The sequence below is a fragment of the Microtus pennsylvanicus genome, chromosome 7, assembly GCF_037038515.1.
Source record: "Microtus pennsylvanicus isolate mMicPen1 chromosome 7, mMicPen1.hap1, whole genome shotgun sequence".
Lineage (NCBI taxonomy): Eukaryota > Metazoa > Chordata > Mammalia > Rodentia > Cricetidae > Microtus > Microtus pennsylvanicus.
The window spans coordinates 4862599-4881861 of record NC_134585.1 but is presented as its reverse complement, the minus strand read 5'-3'; the positions used below and the strand labels follow the sequence as shown (position 1 = coordinate 4881861).

Here is a 19263-nt window from a genome sequence, read left to right as displayed (position 1 = left end):
TACTCTCCAGTCCCCCACCCCCACTGAAGTGTTACATAGGGAAGCGCCTCATTTAGGTGGAGGGTCCTTCGGGCTGCTGTGCTGAGGAGCGTTGTGTGTTCAGATCCTCCCCTCAGTGGCTGAGTCGCTGGGCTGGAGCGCCTGGTCTTTAGAAGTGAGTCCTAGCCAGAGCCGCGCAGGTGGGGAGAAGCTGAGCTGAGATTAGCTACTGAGAGGGATGAGAGGTTAACTACCAGGCACGGGAGAGGAGTGACCAGTGACTGACAGGACACGCGACAGGCGCCCAGGACACCATGCCTCTGCAGGAGGAGACCCTCCGGGAAGTGTGGGCCTCAGACAGGTGGGAACCCCCACATGGTCCCTTGTGAACCCCAGGCCCCATTTGCAGGACCACAGTGGTGGTGGCGGAGTGGGGGGAGTAGAACGCAAGAAGGGAACAGCCTGGTTCCATTGTACCCTCAGTGGCCATGAAGAGGACTGGCTGAGCCCGGAACCGCAGCAGCGCCCCAAGCAGGTGTGTCAACAAATTTGGGGTTTGGAAAGGAGGCACGAAGGTGCCCCTCGGGGTACATAGGAAGGGAGCTGTAGGGGAGAGGTCCTCTCAACTCTTTACCCGGAAAGTTTAGGAGGAGAAAGGGGGTTAGGAATGGGGTGCCCAGGAACATTTGGGGGGCTTTGGGTCTTGGAAGTGGCTGTCATGCGAGTATGGGTCATCCACACTGCGAAAGGACTGCAGCACCCCTTGGGATAATCCGAGGCTATTTCTGGCGGCACCAAGGGATTAGAGGGGGATAGGAGCCCCAGAGTCCCCTTCTCTCCTGGTGACCCCTATTTCACAGCGACCCACCCAGGGACAGAAATTGAGGAAAAAGAAGTCTGAGACCCCGGAGTCTCAGGGATCCAAGCCCCGCAAAGCTGGAGGTGAGTCCTGGGGGGTGTGCGGGAGGGTGTGGGCCGGGGAGGCTGAAGTGGGGGACCTCTGAGACAGAACTCTGCCCACACATCTGGTCCAGCTGGGCGCAAGAAGCTCGAGGAGCCGCCCGCAGACCCCGCAGAGGCGCGCGCTGTGCCGACAGTCTATGCCAAGTTCCTTCGGGACCCCGAGGCCAAGAAGCGGGATCCTCGGGAAACCTTCCTGGTTGCCCGCGCCCCAGATGTGGGAAGCGGTGAGTGAGGCGTAGGGAGGGAGGGGCAGACAGTGTGAGCAGTGGTCACCCAGGCCAGGCGTGGGTTCCCCTGCTCTATCTCTGTTACACTTATGGAGAAACTGAGGCATCATGGGTCCAAGTTTAAAAGCCTTGAGCTACAGTTAGTAGTCAAAGTACCCCAGATGGTGGTAACGGTGAGAAGGCAAGTCAGGAGGGAGCAGAGCAGGGTGCCGCCCACCGCAGCCCCGTGCAGGAAGGGGCTTGAAGCCCCTCAGCACCCTGCAGGGTCTGGATCTCTGGAGCCTGTATTACAAAGAGTATTCTATCCATAGTGGAGGATTTGGAGGAGGATTCCGATGATGATGATGATGAAGAGGATGAGGAAGAGGGGGAAAAGGAGAAAAGCTCTCTGTCCCCCAGGAGACCACCCAAGGGAAGAGAGAAGAAAGCCAAAGCCCTAGACCCGCGGGGTAGGTGCAGGGAGCCCCCAGGAACCCACCCACTGGCAGGCAGAAAGAGCTCCAGCACCGGTGCAGAGTCCTCCCCTGGCCCTCTCTCTTCAATGCTAGTCCCTAGGTCCCTAAGGAGATCAGTTCTCAAGGCTGCGGCACACTGCAAAGGGCGCGCCAAGGAGGAAGGTTCTGTTCTCTTTGTGGGCTTTGCTTTGACTTCGTGTGGATTATAATTTGTTTTGTTTTTTGTTTGTTTTTCGAGACAGGGTTTCTCTTTGTAGCCCAGGCAGTCCTGGGCTACAGAACTCACTCTGTCGACCAGGCTGGGCCTTGAACTCAGAGATCTGCCTGCCTTTGCCTCCTGAGCACTGGGATTAAAGGCGTGCGCCACCAGAGCCCAGCTAATGTTATAATTTTTATTAAATAGATGGAAGTAAAAGGAAATCCCTACTAAAGACGGTGAGGGCTCCCGGCCTGGAAGGTCTGGTCAGAAATGTGTACCATGCTGGGTGGGATCTCCATGGAGCGTCAGAGGCTGAGCTCATGGCTGGGGAGGGTCCCTGGAAGAGAGACTGACTGGAGGACTAAGGGCTGAAGTGCCAGCCTGGCTTCCATTCGTTCCCTCACTCATTCCTTCCGTGCCTCTTAAGCTGATTCCTAGCCAGATCGTTGTTTTAGACTCAAGAGAAAGTAACTCCAGAACCATGGACCACAGTCCCCTGTCTGGTGTTCAGCACTCTGGTAACTGAATGTCAGGCTGAATGACAGGGTTAGAAGGTGATCCTTGACCCAATAGGTTTCTTCTTTCCCGACCCCCCCAAACCTCCTATTCCCAGAGGACCTAGGAAGCCCTGAAGCCCCCCGAAAACCATCCCACACCAAGAAGAAGGAGGCAGGGGAGGGAACCAAGCTGAAAAAGGCAAAGAAGAAAGGTAAGGGGGAGGGGTGGATACTGACAGACAGATGGACGGAGGACAGGGGTCGTTGGGTGTGTTGAAATGGTGACCCCCTTCTTGTATCCTCTCTGCAGGGGCCGGGGAGGCTGACAAGGACCCCTCGAGAAGTCCAGCAGCCCTGAGGAAGAAGACTCCAGCAGCCATGTTCCTAGTTGGGGAAGGTGGCCCGGCTGAAAAGGACGTGAAGAAGAAAGGTGCGTGGCAGAAGGGTGGCGGGACCGTGGGCATGTGAGGAGTGAGGGGGGCAAGAGCTGGACCCCGTGGGGGCGTCCTGACACCCTTGTCCTGACAGCCAGGTGGCCCCAAGCGGCTGGCCTTTCTGAGGCTCTGATCAGAACCTTTTTATGGGCGTGGAGAGAATTAAAGGGGAGCGTGGGTGTGGGGAACACCTGGCCAATCAGGATGAAGGTTCTACAGCCTTTCTCCCTCCATGTTCAGGGCCAGCCAAAGGCTCAGAGGAAGAGAAGAAGGAAGAAGAGGAGGAGGAAGAGAAGGAGTCTTCAGCAATGAAGAATAGCAACCAGAAGGGCCGAGCGAAAGGGAAAGGCAGAAAGGTTGTCACCCGAGGGGCAGGTGTGGGGGGCTTTGGGGCTAAGGACTTGGCTCCCCACCCATGACTGGGCACACAGCCTAGGAGCTTTGGGCTCAAGGGGACAGAGGAGGCATGGCTCAGGCCACCCACGGCCCTTACATACTCTGCCGTCCAGTGGTATGGACTTCCCTCTGTGCTATGACTACCAGGCAGTCCCCAGTGAGAAGACATGTGTTAAAATACCAGGGAAGGGCCAGGCAGTGGTGGCATAGGCCTTTAATCCCAGTACTCGGGAGGCAGAAGCAGGTAGATCTCTGTGAGTTCGAGGTCAACCTGGTCTACAAAGCAAGTTCCAGGACAGCCAGGATTGTTACTCAGAAAGACCCTGTCTTGAAAAAAACAAAACAAACAAACAGGGAGGCCAAGCATACAGCAGCAGGACTCTGGGTTTCGTTTCAGGAGGGTGGAGGTGGGGGAATGGGATGGGATAAGGTCTTGCTATGTAGCCAAGGCCAGTCTGGAACTCCAGATCTTTCTACCCTCACTGGCACTGGGATTTCAGATGAAAGTCTGCATCTGGAAAACACATCTTATACTCCTTTGGGGCACCGAGTGGCCAGAAGTTGGCTAGCGGGAGCCACTGTTAAAATACTTCACTCTGAGCCGGGCGATGGTGGCGCACGCCTTTAATCCCAGCACTCGGGAGGCAGAGGCAGGCGGATCTCTGTGAGTTCGAGACCAGTCTGGTCTACAGAGCTAGTTCCAGGACAGGCTCCAAAGCCACAGAGAAACCCTGTCTCGAAAAACAAAAAAAAAAAAAAAAAATACTTCACTCTGTGCCTGCAACCCCAGCACATGGGCGGTGGAGGCGGCAGGATCAGGTGTGCAGGGCTAACCTCAGCTACACAGTGAAGTTGATGGCCTACATGAGACCCTGTCTCCAAAAGCAAGGCTGGAGAGATGACTCAGCAGTTAAGTGCATTGGTTGCTCTTGCCAAGGAACCAGGCTTGATTCCCAGCACCCGCAGGGCACCTCACGTTTCCACTTCCGGGGATCTGATACCCTCTTCTGACCTGAAGGCATCGGGCATGCATGAGGTACACAGACACATACAGGGAAAACACTCACACACATTTTTTTGAGACAAGGTTTCTTTTTCTTTCTTTCTTTCTTTCTTTCTTTCTTTCTTTCTTTCTTTCTTTCTTTTTTAGAGTTTTTGCTTCTTTGTACTTTTTAAAAAAGATTTATTTATTAAGCATACAATGTACTGCTGGCAAGGAAGGCACCAGGTCACAGATGGTTGTGAGCCACCTTGTGGTTGCTGGGATTTGAATTCGGGACAGCCAGTTCTCTTACCCTCTGAGCTATCTCTCCAGCCCTGAGACAAGGTTTCTCTGTGTAGCTTTGGAACCTATTCTGGAACTTGCTCTGTAGACCAGGCTGGCCTCGAACTCACAGAGATCCACCTACTTCTGCCTCCCAAGTGCTAGGATTAAAGCTGTGTGCTACCACTGCCTGACAAAAAAAATAAATCTTTAAATAAAGTAACCAATTAATCTCTGACTGCCAAAGGCTCCAGAATCTTTGCCAAAGCTTAGAGTCTATTCTGATTTGACATGTTCCACTGTCAAGACATGTCGCTAAGGACTTTGAATGACAACCTATGCACACACAAGGAGGCCTGGCTGAGAGTTAAACTCTCCTTGAGAGGGAGAGACCTCCAAGAGCCAGCCCTGGATCAAGCTCTGTGGGTTTAGTAGTTTGTGTAGGAGTGTCAGGTCTTCGGGGATGGATTTGTGTTAACCAAGATCACTGCCGTTGCTGTTCGGGGTGTTTTATCCCAGGTGGAAATGCCCTCCCCACAGCAGGCGTCCACATTCACAGGTGCAGAGACGTTTGAGTCAGTGATGACTTTTCTCACTTCGCATTCCAGACATAGTCTTGTGTTTCCCAAGTTTCTTCTGGAGCCGGCTGGAGCACAGTCAAGATGGTCATGTGCCCCTTGGCCAAGGGCCCCAGGCTGTGTTCTACCACATGCAGCGTAGGATTGCCCCCAGCAGAAGGCTCCTCGATCCTCACAGATAACTTTGAGGCCTCAGGTGCTGACGCCCCCAGCCTGATAGGTCCGTCGCTCTCCTGAGGAGTCCTGGTTCCTCTCACGGAGCAGCAGGAGAAAGGGCGCGAGGTCTCACCCTGCCTCCTTCTGTAACTGAAGTGTTACTAGGAAATTCTCCAAGCTGACAGGTTCCTGAGTCAGCCAAGTCTTGTGTGAGTCAGCTAGGTCTTGCTGCATAACAAATGGCCTCCAAGCTTTAGTGTCTTCAGCTAGGGAGCCAGCTTTCCTGCTTGGTCTCTAAGGGTCATAAATCTAGGGACAGCTTCGCAGAACCATGTGGGCTCAGGGTGTCACACGAGGTTGTACTTACCTGAAAGACTGACTTGGAATGGACCGTTCATTTCTAAAGTGGTTCAGCCATGGTTGTTGGTTGGAGGCCCTTCTTCCTTTCTACAGAGACCTCTCCAGTAGGCATGGCATGACCCCCATTTCTATAGAACAGGGACGGCTACCCCAGTGTGTTAATGAGAATGCAGAGTCGATATTTGGAGTACTAGGCATGGTGGGACACACCCCAACTCCACGCACTGGGAGGCCAAGGAGGATTGCAGTGGGGCCAGCCTGGGTCCTGGAACTCATTCTGTAGACCAGGCTGGCCTTGAACTCACAGAGATTCTCCTGCCTCTGCCTCCTGAGTGCTGGGATTGATTAGAGGCACCACCACCACCCAGCACCAGGAGATCTTGTACCCTCTTCTGGCCTCCAGGGCACCAGGCACACGTGTTGCACAAACAGACTTGCAGACTAAACGCTCACATCTATTATTAAAAAACAAAAACCAAAACTCTATCACCACCACAACAGAGCCAGATGTGGTAGATAGCTCATAGCTGTTGTCCCAGAACTTGGGAGGTGAAGGCAGGAGAATCAGGAGTTCGAGGCCAGCCTCCAGAACAGTGAGTTCAAGGTCAATCTGGGCTTTATGAGACCTTATCTTTAAATATGAAAATGGGGTTGGAGAGATGACTTAGCAGTTAAGAGCACAGGCTGTTCTTCTGAGGACCAGGGTTCAATTCCCAGCACCCACATGGTGACTCACAACTTCCTGTAACTCCAATTCCAGGCAATCTGACACTGTAACACCAACATACATGCCGGCAAAACACCAATGCACACAAAATAAAAATATATATAAAATGGAAACAAGAAAGTTGTAACTAGCTGACCGACCCTTAGTGGTGGAACATGAACTCAAACTGGGACTGTCTGGGTTCAACCTAAATAGTTATAATACATTGCAGAATTCTAGAGCCTTCTCTCATGAGGTTGGGCTTCTAGGCTGTGGGGGATGGAAGTGCCTCCACCCAGGACCTATCTCCTTTTTCCCTCCAGAAAGTGGTGAGTGATGGCCTGTCCTGCCTGGGGTGCAGAAGGGGACCTATGAAATGGGGTGTCCTGGCTGATGCACTGTCTGCCTGTGCAGAAGGAGGACAGGGCTTCGTCTCCCCCCTTGGAAGTGGGTGAACCTCGGGAGTTTGTGCTACAGCCAGCGCCCCAGGGCAGGGCAGTGCGCTGCCGGCTGACACGGGACAAGAAGGGCATGGACCGTGGCATGTACCCATCGTACTTCCTACACTTGGACACAGAGAAGAAGGTTCTGAGAGAGGGTCTGGGGGTGTCTAGGACTGGGGCAGTGTCTAGGTCTAGGGCTGGAGGCTGTCTAGGGCTGGGTCTAGGGCTGGGGCTGTCTAGGGCTGGGTCTAGGGCTGGGGGGTGTCTAGGGCTGAGGGGTGTCTAGGGCAGGGGCAGTGTCTGGGGCCTCCCGAGTACCCCAGTTCCACTTTGTCACCTCTCTGTTCCCTTCTCTGCAGGTGTTCCTCTTGGCCAGCAGGAAACGCAAGCGCAGTAAGACAGCCAACTACCTCATCTCCAGAGACCCTACCAACTTGTCCAGGGGAGGGGAGGACTTCATCGGAAAGCTGAGGTGCGGCTGCACTTCCGGGCCACGGGCAGTCACCTCTGTGCCACTGTGGCTGGCAGAGTGACCCCACATGGGATGCTCCAGATGCTCCTTCAGCCTAGGGCATCGCACATTCTGACAAGCCTGGATGTCTTGGAGACCTGATGTAGATGGTCTTGTGGGCTTGAGATGGGCCCCCGGCACTGCATGCCAGCATCTCCCCCAAGGGGTGGGGACTATACAGGCCTGACGAAGGCTCTCTCAGAGATGGACTCTGTCTAGCTCCTTAAGGGCGGGGCCCTTTTCATGGAGTGCTACTGGCTCCCACGCAGTACCTTCTCTGAGGAGGTGTACTACTGGGTGTGATGGTACATGATATAATCCCAGCACTTGGTAGTTAGAGAAAGAATTATCAGGAGTTCAAGGTCACCCTTGGTTGTTTAAGGAACTTAGAGATAGCCTGGGCTACATTAGACCCTGCCCCATTTCCCCCAAAAAAGGAGGAGAGAGAAAGGGGATGTAGTTAAATTGAAAGAGAAGCGTATTTGCTTAACCAGGTTTGATCCTAGCACCACATAAACCAGTTACCATAAAACACACCTGTAAAACCAGCAACCAGCACCAGGAGGCAGAGACGGGAGAATCCACAGTTCAAGGCCAGCCTGGTCTACCTCGGGAGAGGATGTTTCAAGAGCAAAGGAAAGCAGTATTTACTGAGTGTATGAACAAGCGAAGGGAGACTCAATGAGGCCAGGCAGGCTTCCCTATGGCCGCTCAGCTACCCGCTAGTCTGAAAGGACTTCTTTTTTTTTTAATGTGTAGCCCAGGCTGGCCTCAAACTCGTGATCCTCCTGCTTCTGCCTCCTTCAGCAAATCCTAGCTGCAAGTACCACCACAACTTTTCACAAAAGTCTGTAGGAGCCTGCCCATGCCTCAGGCATAATCTTGAGCACTTTCCAAACATTAACCAGAAATTTCATCCTTTTACCAAACAAACCAGAGGAGGATTGTAGCTATTGTAGATTTACAGAGGGGAGGACTCAGGGGGTAAGAGTCCTTGCCACCAAGCCTGATGCCCTGAACTCAGTCTCTTGGGACCCACATGATAAGAAGGAGAGAACTGGCTCCTGATCATTGTTCCCTGACCCCTGACGGCCGCACACGTGCATTCGATAGGTCAGTGATCAAAGGAACCAACTCAAGGGGACAGCTGAGACTCCTATCTCCCGGGGCTACAGAGGGAGACAAAATCCGAAATATTTATTTATTTATTTATTTATTTAGTGTGTGTTCGGCTTTTGTTTTTGAGACAGGAATCTCTGTGTAACAGTTCTGGCTGTCCTCGAATTTACAGAAATCCACCTGCCTCTGCTTCCTGAGTGCTGGGATTAAAGGTGTGCGCCACGATGCCCAGCTTGAATTATTTATCTTATTATTTAGTTTTATTCTGAGTGTGGTGTGCACAGGCACATGCACACTGGTATGTCTGTGTGGAGGCCGGAGGACAACTTTGTGGGCTCAGTTCTCTTTCTGCCTTTTCAGGGCTCAAACTTGGCTCCTCAGCCTATGCTGACCCTTTACCACTGAGCCCCAGCTTTAGTTTTGATTTTTTTTTTTTTTTGAGACAGGGTTTCTCCGTAGCTTTGGAGCCTGTCCTGGGGCTCACTCTGTAGACCAAGCTGGCCTCGAACTCACAGAGATCTGCCTGCTTCTGCCTCCCGAGTGCTGGGATTAAAGGCATGTGCCACCACCGCCCGGCACAGTCCTAGTTTTGATTTTTTTTTTTTTTGAGCCGGGGTCCAGGCTGGTTTGACCTCATTGTGTGGAGGCAGGTGGTACCTGCTACGCCTGCCAAAGGCAGCAGCTACTGCCACACCTGGCTCTGTTTTTCTTGCTGCTGGGGATTGAACCTAGAGCCTCAGGCATGCAAAGGAGTCCCACTGAGCCCCACAGCCAGACTGTTTCAAAACAACAGTGATAAGTAATAATTTTAAAACTGTCCCTTCAAGGGAAGCCTGAATCAAGGCACGTGACATACTCACTCCCAAGACACACACTGCCCCTTGCTCTTGAACTAGGAGCTTGGGGGAAGGGTTTTGGGATGAGAGGTGGTAGGTACCCTCTAGCCTTGGCTCAACTCTTCTCCCACCCTCAGGTCCAATCTCCTGGGCAACCGCTTCACAGTCTTTGACAACGGGCAAAACCCGCAGCGCGGCGGTGGTGTGGACGTGGGGAGCCTGCGCCAGGAGCTGGCAGCTGTTATCTATGTGAGAAGCCACCATCCCCACTGTGCCCGGCTCTCCTCGGGTAGGATGCAGCCTGACGGCCATCTCTCTCTTTCAGGAAACCAATGTTTTAGGGTTCCGGGGACCCCGTCGCATGACTGTCATCATCCCTGGGATGAACTCGGACAATGAGAGGGTCCCTATCCGGCCCCGAAATGTGAGCCTCTACCTCCCTAGTCTTGCAGGAACCTTGCAGGCTGGGTGAACCTAGGGTCTCAGAAACCGATGACTGGCACGTCCCATGCTCCTGGGTGACTGATGTCACTTCAGTCATTTACAGTGAAAAGTAACAACCCTGTCAGCTGCCCATTCACTCTCCCTGCTAGGAGGCCAAGCTGCCTTTGGAGGCCACGCTGGCCAGGAAGCTGGGCCTTGCAGGTTTTGTGGACTCCTACTTCTGAGGTCTGTCAGTAAGAACCAAGGTTCAAATGGGACACAGCAGTGATTAGAACACTAGCTGCTGGGCTGGGGTGGCTCACCTGACAGGCACGAGGCACTGGGTTCCGTCCCCGGTGCCGCAAAAACCAGGCATCATGGTTCACGCCTCTAATCCCAGCACTCAGGAGGTAGAGCAAGAGGATTAGAAGTACAAGGTTATCCTCAGCTACACAGGGAGTTTGAGGCTAGCCTGGGCTATATGGGACCCTGATAACACATACACACACACATACACACATACATAACACACACACAAATAATAATAATAATAACAGAGGGGGCTTGGAGATGTCTCTGTCAATAAAATACCTGCTGTACACGCATGAAGGCCTGAGTGGAGATTCCCAGTATCCATGTAAAAGCTGAGCACACTGATGTGTACCTGTACCTCAGCACCGGGCAGGTGGAGATGGGTGGATTCCCAAATGCTTTGACCACCCAGCCTAGCTCAATCAATGAGCTCCAGGTGCAGTGGGAGACTAGGCCATGAAGAGTGGCCCACGACTCCTCCTGGGTACCAGTTGTGTCTTTCCACTCTCTGCCAGAGCACAGCCGTCCTGGCCCATGGAGCTAGCCCAGCCAGCTCTAACCATCCTTTCTCTGTTACCTCCCCTTGGGCGCCCCAGGCCAGCGATGGACTGCTGGTGCGCTGGCAGAACAAGACGTTGGAGAGCCTCATCGAACTACATAACAAGCCGCCCATCTGGAACGAAGACAGTGGCTCCTACACCCTCAACTTCCAGGGCCGGGTCACCCAGGCCTCCGTCAAGAACTTTCAGATTGTGCATGCTGATGACCGTGAGTGTCTGAGGGCCCTCTCTCTTCCCCTCTTGACTCTGGTTTGGGAGGGGGCTCAGAGAGTTCGAGCAAAAGTCTTGGGGTTCACTAGGACAAGTTTGTGACCTAGCCTTGACCAGGATCCTTGGGTAGATGCTAGGACACTCCCAGTGGTATTTGTTTTTTTTCCCCCAGTGGTATTTGTGATGAGGGGAGGGATGAAGGCTGGAATCTGGGGACCACCTAGAGTTTAACCCCTTGGTGTGTAGTCGGCGGTGGCACCCAAGACCACAGAGCAGAAACAAGAGCTAGAAATTATTGTTTTCATGATAATTGTCCTAAAACAAGGTCTCACTATATAGCCCTGAAACTATCTATAAGGACAAAGCTGGGCTTAAACTCACAGAGATCCCCTGCTTCTGCTTCCCCAATGCTGGGATTAAAGGTATGGTCACTATACCCTGCTAAAATAGAGGATTGTCTTTGGCGGGGGGTGTAGACTTTTTGTTTTTCACAACAGGGTTTCTCTCTGTAACATGTCCTGGAAACTCTTTGTAGAACAGGCTGGCCTCAAACTCGTAGAGATCCACCTGCCTCTGCCTCCCGAGTTTTATTATCGAGGTTTGCCACCACGCCCAGCAAGGATTATGTTTTAAGAACAGGATAGCTAGGGCTTGGGGGAGGCATCCACCGCTTTCTGTGTCTGTGTGTGTAGTCAGAGGACAACCTGCAGGAGCCACTTCTCTCCCCTCATCAGTTGATCCCAGGAATCAAATGAATTTGACCTGAAGGTCACCAGACTTGGCAGCAAGCACCAAGAGTAGGAAATATGGACCATGAATTTCTAAGTGTCTATGACTTTTTTTTTAAGATTTATAATTTTATGCTGGGTAGTGGTGCACACCTTTAATCCCAGCACTCAGAAGGCAGAAGCAGGCGGGTCTCTGTGAGTTTGAATCCAGCCTGTTCTACAGAATGAGTTCCAGGACAGCTAGGGCTATTCAGAGAAACCCTGTCTAGAAAAACAAAAACAAAATCTATTTTTTTATGTGTGTGTGACTGCATGAATTATGTGTACCTTGTATGTGCAGGTGCCCACGGAGGCCAGAGGGTATCAGATGTCCTGGAACTAGAGTTACAGGCGGTCTTCTGGGTGCGGGGTCCTCTGCAAAAGCAATCAGTGCTCTTCACTACTGAGCCATCTCTCCAGCCTCTACTTTTTCTCAGACTGCCCCTGAGGACTTATTTAGGGAACCAAGATCTCCAGGGCATGGATGTCCCTGTCCTAGCTTGGGCAAGAGGTTCCACAAAGGGTTTGGCCAGTACCATGCAATCCGCCGCCCCCAGTCCTTTGCTGTCCCCAGGCCTTGGGATTGCTCACCAGGCCAGTTCCTGTGGGAGCCTGGTCCACCACCAGACCAGGATGGAGGGGTTTTTGTTTTAAAATAGCTTCCTATCCCTATTCAGGCTGGGAGAGAGGTGCTGAGATTGGGTTGGGAAGCCAGTTGGGTGGTCTTGCCTGTTACCCAGGTGACCAGCCTGGTCCTCTTAGACAGATTCAGGACAGCCAGGGCATTTGGGAGGGACCTAGCAGGAGGATTAGGAATTCAAGGCCAGCCTTGGCTACTCCAAGACAGAAGGGTGCGGTGGAGGGAAGGGTGTGGAAAGAGGCCGATTGATTGAGTGACTGGAATTGATAGCTCCAGAGCTGGAGAGGCCTGCCGCTCCACTCCTGGTTAGAGAAGGACCTGAACTAGGGTCAAACGTGGGCCTTATGAACTGGGGCTGGGCAGAGGAATGAGGCCAAAACTGGACAACGCAGGGAAGGGTTCTGGTTTGGGCAAGTTTGTCAGGGTCCTGTACTGCTAGATTACAGATTTGCTGTAGCCCTGGGCAGAGGCTGATAAGGTGGGGCTCCTGCCCTGCGGACTTGGTGTGACAGACCCTATACAGGCAGGGCTAGTTGGACGACTCAGTGAAGGGAAGGTGGCCCAAGGCTGCTTGGGGGCTGTGACTCCAAATCAAGGAAAAGGACCTCCCGGTGTTATGGGGTTGCCTGTCAAGAGAGGGCCTGAGGTCACCCCATTGTCGTTCACAGCCGACTATATAGTGCTCCAGTTCGGCCGCGTAGCCGAGGATGCCTTCACTCTGGACTACCGGTACCCGCTGTGCGCCCTGCAGGCCTTCGCCATCGCCCTTTCCAGCTTCGACGGGAAGCTGGCCTGCGAGTGACCCCACAACCCCTCAGCGCTGGGAAAACACTCAGCTGGGGGTGATAGGGTCCCTCCCCCACAGCCCGCGCACCCCTAGCCTGGCACCGGCCAGGCGAAGGAGCTCTGACTGGGGTGGAGATGAACATCTGGTTGCAGAATAGCAATGCCTGCCTCGCCCCCTCCTCCCCAGCCACTTCCTGCTCGGGAGCCGGAGTCAGACGTTCGAGGCCCCTCCAGGACTTAACTGGGGGAAACGGAGAAGCAGGGTCCGAGACCCGCATTCTCAATAAAGTTACAGCCCAGACTGAACACAGCGGTAATTCCCGGATGCGTGCTTGTAGACCCAGGTGCCCATGAGTGCTCTGAGCTCCCTCCCTGTATCCTTCTGTCCAATGGATCCTCAGCAGTACCTCAGGGTCCGGCCCCCGACTCTCCAAGTAGCAGGGCGGAGAGGGAGGGGCCCCAGAGGTCCAGGAAGAGGGAGAAAGGGAGAAATTCGAGAAACAAGCCACTCGGGGAGAACCAGACAAACCGGGTCCGGGCAGGGCGGAGCCGGGTCTGGGGCCCCGGAGTGGGGGGGCGGGCTCTCGGTGGGAGGAGCGCTGCAGAGGCCTCGACTGCGGCGGACCCGAGTGGAAGGGTGGGGAACCCCGAGACTCAGGGCGCCGCTTGGCTGCACGAAACGCGGTTCCCCAGTACCCCCGACACCTTCAAGAGTCCGGCCCAGGGGACAGAACTCCACTTTTGGCTCCGCCCCCGGCCTGATCCCCAAGATTCAGCGGAGTACCCGAAAGGGGGTTGCGTAGGTGGGGACTCTGAGATGGCGAGCGAGAACTGGGGTGCGCGGGAGGGCGAATCCACAGTGACGGGCGTTCTTGGGGCTGGGTGGTCAGAGACCGCAGGCCCGGGCCCGCCTTAGACCACGCCTCCACACTGACACCGCCCATTCACGACCCCGCCCAGATCTAACTCCGCCCACATGTTCCGCCCCTCTAGCCCGCAGCCCCCACCCCCCGCCCGGCTCCTCAACACAAACTTTCCGTCCCGCTCGCTCCCTCCTCCGCGCCCAGCACCTCCCGCTCCGGCCCGGCTCATTCCGTGCATTCCGGCCATCCCCCTGCCCACGACCCCCCTTCCCGGCCCCCCTTGCTACTCCCTCGGGCCCGGAGGAGCGGCCCGGCGGAGCGCCCCCCGGAGCTCGGAGCAGGTAAGCCCACGGGACACAACTCGGAGGCCTCGCGCGCAGAGGTGACTGCTCGGGTGGCTTCTGGATGGCGGGGACCCGAGACACCCTGGGGGCGCTGAGCTATTGTCCAGCCTGCGCCCGAGCCCAGGACCTGGGTGCCGGGAAGTTTGGAGGGAAGGGGGGAGACGCTCTCCGGGAAGCCCCGCCCACTCACCCCACCCCCCCCCCGCGACCCGAAGGCTGGGAAGCTCGGAGTGTCCTGGGTGCCCGGGCCTGGCCCCGCCGAGTGCCGGGGTGTGCGCCCGGAGCCGCGGGCTTGGAGGGCCTGCCGCCGGGACTCGTATCCGGGGCGCCCTTTGGACTCCGGGAACCCGCGGGCCCCGGCTCCACGCAGGCCTTGGCCAGGGCGCGTCGGTGTGAGCACTGCTCGCGGCTGCACTGGGACCCGGCCGGGCGTCGGGAAGCCACACTGCGAGCCCGGAGCGTGTGCGCACCGAAGGGGGACGCCTGTCTCCTCCAGTTCTGCGGCCCGCGTCGGGGCGAGGGCTTCAGAGTGTCAGCTCTAGCCCAGGAGTCTCGCTCCGGACGCGGCTTCATTTGGGGCCTTCTCCGCAGAACTTGTTAAGGCAATTAAGGGAGTCTGGGCTTCCCTTCCCACTCGGGTCCTCTCCATTGTCCGTCACGTCTTTATTCCTTCTTGGAAAGGGAGGCCGGAGCGCTGGTGTGGATCTGTTTTCTAGCCCCAGCAGGCCCTGGGGCAGTGTCACTGAAGCCCCTACTCTACTCCCACCCCCAATAGGGGCCCTGATTGAGGGCTTAGATTCTTAAAGAGCCAGAGGGAACGCGGTCCGGGGCCGGGATTCTCAGGGCCTGTGTCCCGAGCTCTCCAGGTAGGGGCAGAACCAAGTCAGGTCTGGACTTGTAGCCCCGCGGAGAGGATGGGGGTGGGGGCTGGACACGGCTCTGAGGGGCTGGTGTCTATGGTGGCTCCGTGTATTCGCGCTCCCGTGGCCTGGTTCTGTGCACACACGGTTCCGCCTCCGTGCTGGGGTCTAGGACACCCTTCTCCCCCCCGCCCCGGCTGAGGGTTGTTGTCGGCTGGGGCCAGGAGGGAAAGCAACTAGAAGGTGGAGGTTTAGGGAGACTATGGCTCTGTCCTTCCTAGCCCCCGGACCTCCATCGGAGACTCCCTTCTCCACGCTTTTTCTGAGTACTTGTTAAATCAATTGAGGGCGGCTGGTCTTCCCTTCCCACTCGGCTGTTCCCCATTGTCTGTCACGCTTTTTATTCCTTCATGGGAAGGACGGGGGGGGTTCTACTCACCGAGTGGGCAAAAGAGTAGCCAGGCCGTCCCCACCCCCAGGGAGGGAACTGTAATTAATGCTAATTAGCACTTTGGGGCTGGGGATGGTGGAACAGAATGGTCAGTGGTTGGCAGGAGATCTCTGAGTGTGTGCACACACACGTAGGTGAGTGTCTATCCAGAGGCCTGCACCCACGTCACTGTGAGTTTTTACATCCTAGCCGGCTCTGTTGTTGGAGAGAAGAGACAGCTCTACAGAGGTCAGGAGACAGGTCTCTGGTCCCTTGATGGGCCAGTTGTGTGGGTGATTCCCCAGGCGCCTAATCCCTGAGCCCCGCAGAGGCTTGTCCCCCTCGCTGCCTCAGTCTCCCTTCATCGTGGAAGCTGAACTTTTGAGTGGTCTGGAGAGGTGGGTGGCCTCTGGTGGAGCAAAGAAGGCGGGAGGGTAAAGTCTTGGGGGGGGGGGCTTGTAGTTAAGGCAGGATGAGAGGTAGGTAACCTGAAGTAGTAGTGAAATGACAGGGAGACCGTGGAATTGGGGGTGCTTGCTCTTGTAAGTGGGGTTCAGAGGCCACTGGGTGGCTGCCTCCAGCCTCAGTCCCAGAGCCTTTCAGGCTCCCTAGGGCTCCACGTAGGAGCTTGGGGAACGAAGCACCAGGCCTGTCTGTGCTCAGAGGATGCAGTTGCTGAGGGTTGGAGGGTGGACTCCTGCTTGAGGGACCAGGGGCCAGGAGGACCTGACTGCCAGGCTGGTCCGAGGCTCTCAGGAGGTCCCAGCCTCGTCCTCCGTGGGTCACCGGAGCTATAGCAGCCCTAGGACCCCTCCTAAGCCTCTCTGGTTAGAGCTGGGGATCAGAAGGTTGCTGCGGTCCCTGTGGGTACTGTTGCCCTGTGTGGGAGCTACCTGTCTCCAGACCCAGAATCCAGACCCAGCTCCCCAAAGCCTCAGCCCTTGGGGTTTCCTCGAGTGCTGATTGTTTCCTGGATTCCCTGCCAGGCCTGAAAGGGCAGGAAGCGATAGAGGTACTTGTGGGAAAGAAGCCAGATACAGATTTTGTGAGCACAGGTGGAGAAAGCTGTCTGTGGCAATGCGTGTGAGAACCACTGCGGTGTTCTCCATCCTTGTGGTCACGAGAGAAACGGAGAACCTGGGCTGGCGAGATGGCTCCGAAGCTTAAAAAAAAAAAATAAGTGGTTGAGCCAAGCTTGCCGACCTGTGTTCATTGTCCAGACCCCACATGGTGGGAAGAGAGCCCATGATTCTCTGGGGTGTAAGTCAGCTGGGGAGTGGAGATTTCTCTGTGTGTGCCTGTGTGTATCCGAGAACCTGCCGAGGTGACTTTCTGTTGTTGGGCATCACGCTGGGATAATCGTGATGAAAGTTGTGTGTCTGTGGGTACCACTGGCAGTGTGAGGGACAGTGATACTGTGGTTCTTTGCGAGGGGCGTCCCTGTGACCTGTCGTGCCACGGTGCTGCCTGTTGTGAAATGAGTGAGGTGGCCTTGGGTTTGTCTGTGTGACTGTTTCTGACACTGTACCTGAGCACAGTGACAGGATCCACTGATGTGTACGAGCGTGCCAGTGGCAGCCCGGGAGAGACAGCCAGAGCGTGAGAAACTGGGGTGTGACTGAGATTGGCGCCGTGGGTGGTCACTGTCTCAGCTTGTGTGGGTGACAGGGTGTGGGGGCCCGTGACCCCAATGCATGTGGCATCTATCTGGAAGACCTTGCCAAAGATACCATCAAGTTGGGTGTGGTGGTGTGCACCTTCTGAAGCAGAGGCAGGGGGATCTCTGTGAGTTCCCGAGTTCAGCCTGGTCTACAGAGCGAGTTCCAGGACAGACAGGGCTACATGCCCAGTGGGATTCCAGCACTAGGGAGACCAAGTGAGGCGCAGCTTTATATAGGTATGTATTTTTTTTTCCAATCACACTGCAGTCCCCAATACTTGAGAGGCTGAGGTATGAGGAGGGTAGGTTCAAGTGCAGCCCACAGCTACAAAGTGAGACCTTATCTCAAAACCCAATAAGAACAAAAAAAAAGAGTTAAAATGATAAATTTATGTATAATATACATAACCTTAATTTGAATTTTTCCTCACACTTGTAAACCCCGACACTTGGGAGTTTCACAAGTTTGAGGGTGATCTAGGTTACAGGAGTGAAGACCCGCTTTCAAAAGTGGGTGGTGGGGTCAACGAGATGGCTCAGTAGGAAGAGGTGCTTGCGGCTCAGCCTGATGACCTGAGCCTGATCTTGAGAACCTATGGGATGGAAGGAGCATAGGATTAACCTCCACACTGTGCTAGTGCGCTCTCTCTCTCTCTCTCTCTCTCTCTCTCTCTCTCTCTCTCTCTCTCTCTCTCTCACACACACACACACACACATGAATAAATAACACTATGATTGTATGTGAACATGAATATATATATATATATATATTTAAAACACAGGGGGCTACACGGTAAGGTGACTGCTGCCTCCTGTGTCGGAGGAGGGACAAGGTGGGAGCCTGTGTGCTCATAGAAGACACACTGAGACTTCCATGACATCGCTGATTGCTGGCAGCCCAGTGGGTAACTTGACGGGGTGGTGGATAGCCACATGTTCACTGAGTTCTGTGGGACCCCAGCTCCTCAGGTTGTCCCTCAGTCTCCCCCTCCCCATCTCTGGGGTTCTGTATACACAAAGAGACCCTGGAGAGTGGCAGAGAGAGTTTGGGAGGCCTTCTGGGACTGGTCAGCTCCATCTGCGGGAGGCTTGGGGGCTCTGAGGAGGGGGCTGTTCCTGGCCAGGGCTCCTAGGGGTGGTGGTGAGGGGCGGGAACCATGGTTCTCAAATTGGAAGCACATTAGTTGAGCGGGAGGCGGGAGGCGCCGCCTCCTCCAGTCGGCCTGTAAATCACTCCCTCCTGTGGAGAAGGGGCGCGGGTCCTCTCTCCCCAGCATGGCAGGGTGTGGCTACTTGGCCGGTACCTCCTGGGTCCTTAGACTGGAGGTGGGAGGGGGGGAGGCATAGAGCATCCCTACCCCCTCCCCTGGCCCATTCTGGTCCCAACCAGAGCTTGGCCACTTGTAGGGTGGGAACCTCTGGCAGCTGGGGAACAGCTGGCTGCCGTGGGGGTGGGGTAGAGGGAAGACAGGCTAGGGGGTGGGGAGGCCCAGCGGGCCCTTCCCAGCCTTGCCTCCTTGTCTACCCGGTCTGGGGTGGAGCGCAGGGGACCCACTGATTTGCCCGCGTTGGGTTCTGCCTAGCTCCTGGAAGTGAGAGCACTTGGGGGCAGGGGTCCCTGCGGGGCCCAGCTCAGCTCCTGCGCCCCTGGAAAACAGCGAAGTGCCACCTAACCACGTGTCTTGTCTCTGCTGTGCCCTTACCAGTGCACCAGCTCTCAGGGAGTCCTCGCCCCCAGGCTTGGCCTTCCCCCTTCGGAGGGAGCCACAGGACCTTTGCGGCCGCCCAACTCTGGCCTCCGTTCGGAGCTGTCTGGCCAGTTCTGCCCGTAGATCTGGCCCCAGGGCTGGGAGTGGGCAGCCGGGCCCCTTATCTCCTTAGGCCTCCTGGCCCCCTTCCTCGTCACTGGCCCGAGGCACCTTCTGACCCCCAGGCTGAGGGTCTGGGAGAGGGGAGGAGGCAGGTGTGGCTGCTCTGCAGGCTAAGGGTGAGGTCTTAGGGAAGGCTAAAACCCTCCTGAAAACTCTTGAGGGAGAGGGTCTGTGGGAGGAGCCGATCCAGGCCCCGCCCCCCTCCTCTCTCTCTCTCTCTCTCTCTCTCTCTCTCTCTCTCTGGGTTCTGTCCTTCCTCTGCTCTAGGCCCCTGACTTCCTCCTGCAGTGTCCCGGCGGGTCCCACCTGCTTGCCTCTTCACCTGGGTGCTGTGGATCCATCCCTGGGTCTTCTCCCTCCTCCCACCCCAGATGAAAGGCCGTCAGTTCGGCTGCCTGGCGCTGGCTGGTCTCT

The 19263-nt window shown here is 55.5% G+C and overlaps 2 protein-coding genes across 2 annotated transcripts in view; both read left to right on the top strand.

Annotated features, from left to right (window-relative positions):
• Positions 1–293: 293 nt before the first annotated feature.
• Positions 294–13115, top strand: Tulp1 (TUB like protein 1). Its single transcript, XM_075978780.1, has 15 exons — positions 294–340; positions 463–514; positions 840–921; positions 1014–1166; positions 1481–1618; positions 2437–2532; positions 2631–2750; positions 2995–3110; positions 6353–6358; positions 6629–6799; positions 7017–7129; positions 9261–9372; positions 9449–9547; positions 10455–10626; positions 12704–13115. Exons 1-15 carry the CDS (start codon positions 294–296, stop codon positions 12835–12837), a joined length of 1611 nt encoding a protein of 536 aa, XP_075834895.1. The 3' UTR covers positions 12838–13115.
• Positions 12957–19263, top strand: part of Tead3 (TEA domain transcription factor 3) — a 20281-nt gene continuing 13974 nt past the window's right edge. Inside the window, exons 1-3 of the mRNA XM_075978729.1 lie at positions 12957–13134; positions 13223–13620; positions 13815–14025. Of these exons, the coding sequence (XP_075834844.1) occupies positions 12957–13134; positions 13223–13620; positions 13815–14025 (787 nt within the window). The remainder of the gene's footprint in view (positions 13135–13222; positions 13621–13814; positions 14026–19263) is intronic.

Excerpts from the sequence above, each read along its gene's own strand:
- Tulp1 (XM_075978780.1), top strand. The coding sequence starts at position 294 with ATGCCTCTGCAGGAGGAGACCCTCCGGGAAGTGTGGGCCTCAGACAG. Across the intron at positions 922-1,013 it reads CAAGCCCCGCAAAGCTGGAG|CTGGGCGCAAGAAGCTCGAG; the intron begins GTGAGTCCTGGG and ends CATCTGGTCCAG. Across the intron at positions 2,751-2,994 it reads AAAGGACGTGAAGAAGAAAG|GGCCAGCCAAAGGCTCAGAG; the intron begins GTGCGTGGCAGA and ends CTCCATGTTCAG.